Consider the following 12,672-nt stretch of genomic DNA (forward strand, 5'->3'; position numbering starts at 1 on the left):
ATACAATTTATTATATATAGTTTATGTTGTTGTTTAGATGCTAAGTCATGTCCTACCCTTTTGGAACCCTGTGGACTGTAGCCCACCAGGCTCCTCTGTCCTTGGGATTCTCCTGGCAAGAATACTGAAATGGGTTGCCATTTCCCCCTCCAGGGGATCTTCCTGACCCAGGAATTGAACCCTCGTCTCCTGCGTTGCAGGCAGATTCTTTACCACTGTGCCAGCAGGGAAGCACTATATAATATATAGTAAAAAATCAGACTGAAGCTTTTTGAGATGCCAGTGTGACCAACATTGTGTTTTGTGAGGAAGAAAAATGGTGGTGATGGTTGTGATGGTGGAAAGAATATAATTTTCTTTGAAATTGTAAATGCAAACATCTTGCATTTTGTTAAACAGAGAATGACTCCTTGAGGCAGGGGTCCTGATTAATCCTTGGTCATGAATGTCGACCACATATTAGACACTTTCATGGGTATTGACTTAGATTTTCCCTTCTCTCACATAATTTTCTCTTTGGTTCTGTCAAAACTTATAGTTTGTCCCTCTGTTATAATACTCATCATGTTTGTTGCATTAGGAATAAGTTTTGTTAATAGAAAAAAGAAAACTTGACTGATAGTGGTTTATACAATTACTCCAAAGCTTGGCAGTCCAAGCCTGATGCAACAACTGATGATGTCATCAAGGAACCGGCTCCTCCTTACTTGTCTACTATCCTGGATATAGGAATTTCTGTTCTCATGGTTGAAAGATGGCTGTTGGCCCTCCAAGTAGTATATCGCATTCTGAGAAGGAGAAAGAAATATGATATGAGAGGGCAAAGGTAAACAGTATCATCCTCAAAAGGCCTTTTCGTATTGTTTGGGAATGAAACTCCTCCCAAGGGACTCCCACTTATATCTCATTACATGGAAGTATGACTCATGGGCACCTCTAGCTGCTGAAGTAGATAGGAATTGGAATATTTGGCTTTTCAGCCTAGATAGCAGGGGAGGCCAAGGGAGACACTGAAGTGGGTGTTTCTGAAACCAATTATAGGTCTGCCCTATCAGTTTTTTTAGTTACTTCATATAAATGATTTCGGGGTGTGGGGTGTATTGTAAGTCTGTAGAGAATAAAGGATATTTGCATTATCCAAGTAACTATCAAGAGACTGTCCTAGCACTTATTGTGGCTGCTCCATCATTGTGCTGTGGGTTTTGTTTTGTTTTGTTTTAGCTTTAATTTTGAAATAACTAAGCAAGAATTAGTGATTGTAGTTTCTCTGACTATGATGGAATCCATAGATTTCTCTTTGGTGCCTCATTTCCTCGTGTCAGTATTGGAAAGCTACCTGCCCCTTTTCAACTTCAAAATGACCCATTAGAGAGGAGAATATAACAGAAATATTACTAGGATTATTTGAAGTACAACTCAGAAAGCAGGGTGGGAAAGAAATCATATAAAAATATGATGGTGAACAAGGGCTTTTTTCAAGAAAGGTAAAAAGGTAAGAATTAGGAAAATATATTGTAATCCAAAAAAACAAAACTCAGTTAAAAGTTAAGAATAGCGTAACCTATGTTAGCCATTCATAAAGGGGAAATATAAGTATATTCATTTAAATTGCTCAAATTGCTGTTTAAATAATTTATTTAAATCTCAAATAGCTATTCTACACCTATACTCTTTCTCTTTCAAAACAGATCTTCTTCCTCTTCCCTATATCATCTTATTCTTAATTATAAATCATGAGGAATCAAGATAAAAGAGCTGCACACAAAGATTCAGAACCATCCACAGAGGTGAATCACACAGCCTCATCATATCAAGGAAGACAGGTATGATCAAATGTAAAACATCCCAACCATTTCCTTAAGGTGTGTGTGTGTGTGTGTGTGTGAAGTCGCTCAGTCATGTCTGACTCTTTGCGACCCGTGGACTGTAGCCCACCAGGCTCCTCTGTCCATGGGATTCTCCAGGCAAGAATACTGGAGTGGGTTACCATTTCCTTCTCCAGGGATCTTCCCAACCCAGGGATCGAACCCAGGTCTCCTGCATTGCAGGCAGACGCTTTATCCTCTGAGCCACCAGGGAAGCCAGGCCTTTAAGGTGGGGTCTTCCTTAAGGTGGGGACTTCATATTTCCAAATCCTTGACAGAATTGTATTCTGTTCATTCTCTGTCACTCAGTTAACAATTCTCTCCATTCTTAAATCCCCAAACTGATGGTAGGTGTGGTTACCAGTTTTCCCAGATAGTCAGCAGCTGGTCCTACATGGAGAGCCTGAGAGATACTTTATGTTCCCAGCCTAACCTCTAGAATGATGCTGGTTTCTTCCACCTCTTTCTCTATTGCTTAAAATTCAAGTAAATGAATGAATGTGAATTTGTTTTCACCACAGATGATTATCTCTTTTTGAATCACTCTGACATATTTAGTAGCTATTGCCTTGAGCTGTGTTTTAAATAGGCTAATTTTTAAACCCAGTATTGAAAAACATAATGAAATTTTATGTGACTCAATAATGCTGCAAATATTGACTCAGTGGTAAGTACTCCTTACATAGTTCTTGTTCCAAGCATTCACCAGTTAGCTAGTAATGAAGCTGTTTGTTTCTCCTGTAAAGTGTCAGCCTTGATTCTAGCAACGGAAATTTGATTTGTGATGTGATGGCTCAGTAACTATAAAAAGGTACAGTGAATACATAGTTGTAAGAATTTTTTAATTGCTTTAAACACAGCAGGAAACAGGTATGAACCTCAGAGGTGTAGATGGAAACGAACCAACAGAAGGAAGTAACTTACTGAATAACAATGAAAAAATGCAAGAAACACCAGCTGAACCAAATCATTTGCAAAGACGAAGACAAACACGTGCTTGTCCTCCACGTGGTTTACTGGCTAGAGTAATAACAAATGGTAGGTACATGGTAAGGATGAATTCAGAACAAGAGGGTAAAAGATAAAGTTGTTATAATGATCAATTCCAAAATAATATGGCTTAAAGGGCAAAAAGGCATTTATTTCTCTCTCACATAAAAACTACAAGGTGAACAATTTATAACTGTAGGTAACTCTGCTCCATAGTCCTTCAGGGTCCCAGGATGACATGCTCTACCACCTTCAACACAGGGCTTTCCAGAGCATCGTTGTCATGGCGCTGTTAAAGCTAGTAGAAAGAGGGAGAGATCAGAGACCAAACGCGTCTACCTTTTCTGTATCTGAGGAATTTCACAGGATTATGTAAGCCTTCCAAGGAGAAAAATGATTGAGAAATCACAAACAGAAAAGCACTGCGTAAATGTTAGTTCTTATTACTGTTAAGTAATGCCAGTAGTGTTTGAGCAAACAGCTCAGTTTTTACTTCAAATGAATTTATCATTTTTTTAAGTTTCCAATTCAGCTTATTGCTGCTCTTAAAATGTGGGGGGTAAGGATTATCTCAGCACTATTTTGAATGTTGTTAGGGCTGGGATCTATTTGTCTTTTAGGAATGATGTGGAGGCATCTCAACATTATTGTATCAATTTGGTAAATAAATGGATGTCCAGATTCAGTAATGCTGTTTTTGTTCAAATAGAATGTGTGCATGTGTATGTATATTATATGTATATTGGAGAGTGTCTAATATGGTAGGAAAAAGGAGAAGGGAATTGAAACTTGTCTATAAACACAAATTTAAAGACAGGTTCAAAAACTTCACTGAGTAATGACAGTGTCATTAGAGTAAATATGTGGCCTCCCCCAATAAATATATTGACCTCAAAGTAAGTTTACTAAAAAATCAGACTCACTTCTTTATAGTTATACTTCATTTATGAGCTCTGAAAAACATTTTTATCATTCTCAACTATGATAGTGGAAGCCAAGCATAATATGTTATATGATACTTTAGGCTCCAGTATGTTTTCAGTGAAATTAGGTAAGTTTTTAAACTACCTTAAGGAAACAAACCTCAAAGTTTATCTAAAACTTGTAAAGAAAACTAGGTTCCAAAATATACACTAGTTGAGAAAGTAATAGATAATGTAATAATCTTTCTGTCCTTTTTGTTATTTTTTTTTAACTTTCTCTGTTCAAGTAATGGCACACTTCTAGTTAAAACATTTAAGTCTCCAACAAGTCCCAGAGATAAAGTTACAGTACAAAAAACATGGATTGCACTAAGGGCGGGGTATACATGAGTGATGTGATTGGGAGACTGATTTTGTTTGTTTAAGATGAGGGGTTTGGAGGGGATTGTCATTGTTTGTTTTGGTGATTGTTTTGTTTTTTCTGCAAGCCAACCTGCATGGCTTGCAGGGATCTTAGTTCCCTGACCAGGGATTGAACCCGGGCCACAGCAGTGGCACCAAGTCCTTACCACTGGATCTCCCGGGAATTCCCCTGGAGACTAATTTTTTTTAATTCTGTAATCATTGTCTATAAAGCTGCCTGAGAAATGGGGACTCATGGTATATAAACAGCTTTCACTTGTGTTCCTATGCTTCTGCTTCCATGGCTCACAAGACTGCTTTTGTCCCCCTGTACACAAAGTATTCTTAAAGGAGTAAATCTTACCTGGGAAAATATCATTTTTCAAAATTATAGATAGTAAATTATTAACTGAATGAAACATGATTCAGAGAAACTTTATGAATATACATTTACTATGTTTTAGGACTTCATTATGAATATGAGAAAGGAAAAGGAAAATTATGTTTTTTTTTTTAAAAAAAGTAGTATTGAAGTAAACAATTCTTAATTCTGCCTTTCTGAATTTAGTATAAAACTGGGTTTTCCTATGATAAAATAAAATTTAGTAGCTGGCAATTTCTACTTTCCCATTATACTTCCAAAACTGTTAGAAATTTCAGTCCCTATAGCTGGTTGGGAAATTCTGAAGGCCTATTTGTTATCTTGTAATAGCATCATAAACCTAGAAAACCTGGAACAATTCTGTAGGGGTTTAAAAAAGGGGACATTGGACTTGATCTCTAGCAGTGTGTAGATAAGGAACGATCCTCTCATTTATACCAATGAAAACATCTAAAAACAATATTTTAAGTCTTTTTAAATATACCTTTTATCTGACAAGAAAACAGGAAGTCATCAGACACCAAAACCGAAGTATAATTGGGAGAGATGAACACTCAACTGGCCTTCACTCCAGAGGCTTTTGGAAAACACCAGTGAACTTGAGATTCATTTTGAGAACTGTGAGGATATAGGAGGCTTTGCTAGAGCCTGCCCAGGTTGGGAGGAGTATCATAGAAGTCATTTTCCCTCACCCAAAACTGGAACCCAGTGTGATGGTGTATTTGAGGTAAACCTGCCCTGCAAAGAGGCCCAGTCACTAAACCTGTCTGTCTAAACTGTAGTGCTGGCTGGGGGAGGGGAGAATCTCCCCTAAAAATGGGTAACTTCATTCTGATTTGTGCTCTAAATTCACAGAAAAGAACCTCCAGCTGAAAATATATCTAAAAGTGGTCCCAGATTGTAGTGTCTAATGGTTGAAACGAATACAGATCCTGTCTGGGAAAACTCATTTAACCTAAGGCTCCAAAAATTCCCAAAGATAAAGTTCCAAGGAAGAGTTCCTTGCTTCAAGAAAACAAACAAACAAACAACAACAACCAAAAAATCACAAACAAATGCACAAGGAAACATTTCAAACTGTTTTCATTATCAGAAAATAGAATATAAAATATTTCTGATATCTACAAAGAAGTTAAAGAAGAAATAACAAATATGAGTACAAAACAAATAACTCTGTAAAAATGAACAGATTTTAATAAGAACCAAATTAAATTCTAGAAATGAAAAATAAAGTATAGTAATTAAAATTTAAAACAGTAAACGGATTAGACAGCAGAGTAAGTGAAAAGAAAATTGGTTAACTAGCAAATAGATCTGTACAGTGCAAAACACAAAGATGGGAAATGTGAAACTAGGGTTAGTAACATGAAGAGGGTATAAACATTTAGTCATAGTTCCAGAAACAGAGACTAGGAAGAATGAGGGAGATAAAATATTTGAAGAAATACAGAATTTTCCAGAATTGGTAAAAAAGATAAATCCTTAGCAAACCAAATGGAAGCCATTCCTTAATGTATACTGAAATTGCAGAAAATGAAAGGAAAAGAAAGATCTTAAAAACAACCAAAGAAAAAGAATTCCCTAAAACAGATAAAATTAGACTTAAAAACAATAATGAAAGACAGAAAACCAAAGAATAATATTTTCAAGGAACTGAAAGTGACTCTCAACTTAGAATTGTATACCTGGAAAAGCTATCTTTTAAGAATGAGAATAAAGATAATTCCAGATAAATAAAACCAAAAGTTTGCTACCAACACATCTTCATAAGAAATAGAGTATGCTCTGCTACATAAGTTAGTTTATCAGTTCAGTTGGTCAATCAAGTCTGACTCTTTGTGACCCCATGGACTGCAGCATTCCAGGCTTCCCTGTCCTTCACTAACTCTGGAAGCTTACTCAAACTCATGTCCATTGAGTCGGTGATGCCTTCCAACCATCTCATCCTCTGCCATCCCCTTCTCCTCCCGCCTTCAATCTTTCCCAGCATCAGGCTCTTTTCTAATCAGTCGGTTCTTTGCATCAGGTGCCCAAAGTATTGGAGTTTCAGCTTCAGCATCAGTCCTTCCAATGAATATTCAGGACCAATTTCCTTTAGGATGGACTGGTTGGATCTCCTTGCAGTCCAAGGGACTCTCAAGAGTCTTCTCTAACACCACAGTTCAAAAGCACCAATTCTTTGGCACTCGGCTTTCTCTATAGTCCAACTCTCACATCACTACTGGAAAAACCATAGCTTTGACTAGACAGACCTTTGTTGATAATGTCTCTGCTTTTTAATATGCTATCTAGATTGGTCATAACTTTTCTTCCAAGGAGTAAGCATCTTTTAATTTCATGACTGCAGTCACCATCTGCAGTGATTTTGGAGCCCCCCAAAATTAAGTCTGTCACTGTTCCAATTGTTTCCCCCTCTATTTGCCAGAAGTGATGGGACCAGATGCCATGATCTTAGTTTTCTGAATGTTGAGTTTTAAGCCAACTTTTTCACTCTCCTCTTTCACTTTCATCAAGAGGCTCTTTAGTTCCTCTTCACTTTCTGCCATAAGGGTGGTATCATTTGCATATCTGAGGTTATTGATATTTCTCCTGGTAATCTTGATTCCAGCTTGTGCTTCATCCAGTCCAGCTTTTCTCATGATGTACTCTGCATATAAATTAAATAATCAGGGTGACAGTATACAGCCTTGACGTACTCCCTTCCGGATTTGGAACCAGTCTCTTGTTCCATGTCCAGTTCTAACTGTTGCTTCTTGACCTGCATACACATTTCTCAGGAGGCAGATCAGGTGGTCTGGTATTCCCATCTCTTTAAGAATTTTCCAGAGTTTGTTGTGATCCACACAGTCAAATGCTTTGGTGTAGTCAATAAAGCAGAAATAGATATTTTTCTGGAACTCTCTTGCTTTCTCAGTGATCCAATGGATGTTGGCAATTTGATCTCTGAATTAGTGTATATACAATGGCAAATAAGTAATTGTGTTGCTGTAATATGGAGTTTGCATTTTTGTATATAATTTTTCCTGGCATATTAATATTTAACAGGATTGAGCAATAGCAGATTAAGTACAAAGTGAAAGATCAGGTATTACAATTATAAAGCTTTACTAACTTTAAAGATAAAACATTTTTAAAAGCTGAACATCCTGTGCAAGTTCCTTCTTTTCAGGCAGTTAGTTGTTCTCTTAGGGACTCAAACACTTAAACTTGCTATGATGTTAAGGTATCTAATGAGACCACGTGTAGATGAAGAATTTGCCAACACTTACCCTATTAAAAAAAAGAATTTAACAACAACAAACCATTTGATTAATGGAAAAGACTACAGTCTGTGTCAGATTTTGGTGAAACTGCTTTCTATCTAGAGCAAATGCTATCAAGATTCTACATCTTGAAATACTAAATGTGACTCCAGGGTTTCGGTTGTTGGGTTGTTTGTTTTTTTGGCCAAGCCACACAGCTTGTGGAATTTTAGTTCACCAACTAGGGATCAAACCCAGGACATGGCAGTGAAAGTGCCAAGGCCTAACCTCTGAACAGCCCAGAAATTCCCTGGTTCCAGGGTCTGAGTCTGCAACAAAGAGGTTGACTATGGGAGATACAAATATTAGTGGAGATATAACTGTGCTGGTACTTTTATTAGGATTGTTGTTTTTGTTAGTGCTTTGGTCACAAGTTTTGAGTTGTGAGTGGTCTGCCCTATTCTTTTTCCTGTGAGCCTTTCTGATTTCAAAGTTTAATTTTGTAGAACACAGGATTTTCAAACAGGGAAACATATCTCACATTCTAATAGACATGCCTCTCCAAAATAAAATACTTTAGGCAGCAAAATAATTGTCCAGATGAAAGGTTTGAGATGCCATAATGAATGATGATCAAAAAAGGTAAGTATGTGGGTAATTCTAAACAGACATTGACTATAGAAAAGCAGTAATTAAATGATAAAGTTTAATTCAAAACAGAACTTGAATACTAAAATACTGGAATATGATTGTTCGGGTGTTCTCATGTTCCGTGAAGAGGATAAAGATAGCGACTGTTTCTCTTTTTTTATTTACTAGTGAATATTGATGGTAAAATTACAAGAAAAAATAAGAGAATTGTAAAATAATCCAAAATAGTAGTTTCTTCTGACAGTGTGTAAGGAAGTAGATGATAGGATTAAGAGGGGTGCATAGGTAGATTCAGAGTCACTGGTAATATCCTATTTTTTAAGACAGTTGATAATTGCCCAATTGTTTATTTTACTGATGTTCTTTAAAACTTACATGTGATTATAAATATTTGTATTATGTATTCATTTTCTTATGATTGGATTATATTAAAACCTGCAGATGACAACTCATTGGTAGAAACTAGTTTTCCTGGTTTATTTCAGCTACCATGGTGGTTCTTCTGTGGGCTGTGGTTTGGTCAATTACCGGCAGTGAATGTCTTCCTGGAGGAAACTTGTTTGGAATTATAATGCTACTCTATTGTGCCATCACTGGAGGTAAACTTTTCGGACTCATTAAGTTACCTACATTACCTCCACTGCCTCCTCTTCTGGGTAAGTGCTAAACACTTCCTATTTTCTTCAGAGTAAATCATATTTTAAATACAGTAGCTTGGAAAGCTTTGGGAGATAAATATAAAATATTTTTGTATTTGCTGTAGTAGAGCCAAAACAAAAGCCAGTTGTTACATTTTAAGATCAGTGAGCAGGTTGTTAAATAGATTTTAAAATAGATTTTTATTGATTTATTTGTGTATCTTTTGGCCATGCCATTTGTAGGATCTTTATTTTCCAACCAGAGACTGAACCCAGACCCCAGAAGTGAAAGCACTGAGTCCTTAACTACTGGATTGCCAGGGAATTCCCTAAACAGCAATTTTTTAAAATTAAATTATATGTAATTTAAATGAAATAGCTTACAATAAAAACAAGAGCAATAAATACTCAAAACAGATCATTTCCTAATTATTTTACTAAATATCCCTCTTATCTATGCTTGAGATTATGGAAATAATATAAAATGGTGTGCCTCTCACTGTCTTCCTAAATCCACATTCTCTGACACTGTGTTGGTAGCTTAACATCAGTCATGGAGGAAATCTATATGACAGAAATCAGCAAGTGCTAGAAATTAGGACTTAATATATTATTAATCATTCACATCATTGATGAATGAGTGATGTTCCAACATGCATTTTCATTGTTTCATTTTCATCTTATTCATTAACATAAACAAAACTATCAACCAATATTCCTGATATCACTATACTCACTCATAAGTGATATAAGTGACTTCTTTGGTAAACCAGATAGTAGGCAAGCATTTATTTGTAATGTGATTTTGTCAATTCATGGCTGAACTGCAACCATAGTTGGTTATGAATATGGAGTTCAACAATGAAAAATAATGAGAGCATTCTGTGAAAATCAATTGGCTACATAGAATTTGGGGCTTCCTGGGTAGCTCAATTGGTAAAGAATCTGCCTGAAGTGTAAGAGACCTGGGTTCAATCCCTGGGTTGGGCAGATCCCCTGGAGGAGGGCACAGCAACCCACTCCAGTATCCTTGCCTGGAGAATTCCATGGCAGAGGAGCCTGGTGGGCGACAGTCCATGGGGTCACAAAGAGTCAGACACAGTGATGATTGTTGTATATTTATAAACTATATTCTGTATATCCTTTATATCAGTAAAATTTATAACAAATCTGTAAATATATAAATATAAATACACCCACTTCTTTGGAGGCCTACTTATTAAGCATTTATCAGCATATTATTGGGCATCCAAACTTTTCAAACATGATACACATGAAAATTAGTTTTCACACTGGACGTTGTATCTTTAATGTTTCTTCTAAAAATTCTATGTTATAAAATTTTAGTTTACTACTTTCATTCTACCACAAAAGAGATTTTGTGTCCTTTTCTAACAGATACATAAATCACTTTTATTTTAAAATTGCATACCTTTTACACATACAGATATATTTGCACACATTTCCTGAGTCAAATTGTTTTCTGTTATTTTATGTTAGCGAGGACAATGAATATATTTGCTTTTGAATTTGTGGTCCGCGGCAGCAGTTCAGTCATGTCTGACACTTTGTGACCCCATGCACTGTAACCCACCAGGCTCCTCTGACCATGGGGTTTCCCAGGCAAGAATACTGGAGTGGGTTACCATTTCCTCCTCCAGGGGATCTTCCTGACCCAGGGATCAAACCCACATCTCTTGCATCTCCTGCATTGCAGGCAGATTCTTTACCACTAGTGCCACCTGGGAAGCTCCTCTGTGGTCAGCAGTTGAAGCTAAATATAAAAAGAACTAGAGTTATTTCCATCTTTAAGAGAATTATTTATCACTTATTTTATTTTCGGCTGTGCTGGGCCTTCATCGCTGCGCAGGCTTTTCTCTAGTTGCAACAAGCAGGGCTGCTCTCTAGTTGTGGTGCCTGGGCTTGTCATTGCGGTGGCGTCTCATGTTGCGAAGCATTGGCTCTAGAGCACCCGGACATCAGTAGCTGAGTTATGGTTCCCGGGCTCTAGAACGCAGGCTCAGTAATTGTGGCACCCAGGCTTAGCTACTCTGAGGCATGTGGGATCTCCCCAGATTAGGGATAGAACCCGTGTCTCCTGCACCGGAAGGCAGGTTTTTTACCACTGAGCCACCAGGGAAGTCAAAGTTATTTACATCTTATCATGCACTATTTCTTAATATATTTTTCAATGTTAGGTAAAACTACAGGGTTTTTGTGGAGAAGGCAATGGCACCCCACTCCAGTACTCTTGTCTGGAAAATCCCATGGACAGAGGAGCCTGGTAGGCTGCAGTCCATGGGGTCACAAAGAGTCTGACACAACTGAGCAACTTCACTTTCACTTTTCACTTTCATGCATTGGAGAAGGAAATGGCAACCCACTCCAGTGTTCTTGCCTGGAGAATCCCAGGGATGGAGAAGCCCAGTGGGCTGCCGTCTATGGTGTTGCACAGAGTCGGACACGACTGAAGCGACTTAGCAGCACAGGGTTTTTGTGTTTGGGGTTTTTTTTTTTCTTTTTTTGCTTAATTCATATTATTTATCATGAGTGCTTTTTATTCTCTGAAGTTTATTAATGGCATTGTTGTTAAAATGAGTTGTTTCTAGATATGCCTGTGAAGTGAAAGTGAAAGTCGTTCAGTTGTGTCTGACTCTTGTGACCTTCCGTGGAATTCTCCAGGCCAGAATACTGGAGTGGGTAGCCTTTCCCTTCTCCAGGGGATCTTCCCAACCCAGGGATCGAACCCAGATCTCCTACATTGCAGGTGGATTCTTTGCCAGCTGAGCCACAAGGGAAGTCCAAGAAAACTGGAGTAGGTATCCTATCCCTTCTTCAGGGGATCTTCCCGACTCAGGAATCAAACTGGGGTCTCCTGTATTACAGGCAGATTCTTTACCAACTGAGCTGTGAGAGAAGCCCTAGCTATGCCTGTGTGCTATGATAAAAGGTTGGCAATCCATCTCTTTTGTAAATAAGATATTATTGGAATGTACCCATGCTCATTCCTCTGCATATTGTCCGGCTGTTTTCACACCACAGTGCAGAGTTGAGAAGTTGTGAGAGACCCTGCGGCCCACAAAATCTAAGATGTCTCTTGTCTGATCTGGCCTTGGCAGGAAGTGTTTGCTGACTCATATATCTAAATCAGTGTTTCTCAAACTTTATCATAGAAAAATTACCTTGGGACCTTGTTACAATGCAGCTTCTAATTAAGTAGATCTGAGGATGGGACCTGAGATTTTGCATTTCTAATAAGTTGATTAGAGAGAGAGAGAGTTAGTCACTTCAGTCGTGTCTGACTCTTTTGTAACCCCGTGGACTATAGCCAGGCAGGCTCCTCTGTCCATGGGATTCTCCAGGCAAGAATTCTGGAGTGGGTTGCCATTTCCTCCTCCAGGGGATCTTCCCGACTCAGGGATCAAACCTAGGACTCCTGCTTCCCCACCAGGGAAGCCCAATAAGTTCTCTTAGGTTTTTCAAATAGTCTAATAATCATAATTTTCAATCACATAGGAATCATTTCAGGAAGTTTTTAAAAGCTGGTGCCCAAAGATTCTGAATTAATTGATACGCTAT

At 37.7% G+C, this 12,672-nt stretch overlaps 1 protein-coding gene across 1 annotated transcript in view; it reads left to right on the top strand.

Annotated features, from left to right (window-relative positions):
• The first annotated feature begins 1,733 nt into the window (after window positions 1–1,733).
• SLC9B2 (solute carrier family 9 member B2) overlaps window positions 1,734–12,672 on the top strand; it is a 49,265-nt gene continuing 38,326 nt past the window's right edge. The window contains exons 1-3 of the mRNA XM_068975144.1: window positions 1,734–1,823; window positions 2,726–2,903; window positions 8,941–9,111. Coding sequence (XP_068831245.1) covers window positions 1,734–1,823; window positions 2,726–2,903; window positions 8,941–9,111 — 439 coding nt within the window. The remainder of the gene's footprint in view (window positions 1,824–2,725; window positions 2,904–8,940; window positions 9,112–12,672) is intronic.

This window comes from Capricornis sumatraensis, chromosome 7 (genome assembly GCF_032405125.1).
Source record: "Capricornis sumatraensis isolate serow.1 chromosome 7, serow.2, whole genome shotgun sequence".
NCBI lineage: Eukaryota > Metazoa > Chordata > Mammalia > Artiodactyla > Bovidae > Capricornis > Capricornis sumatraensis.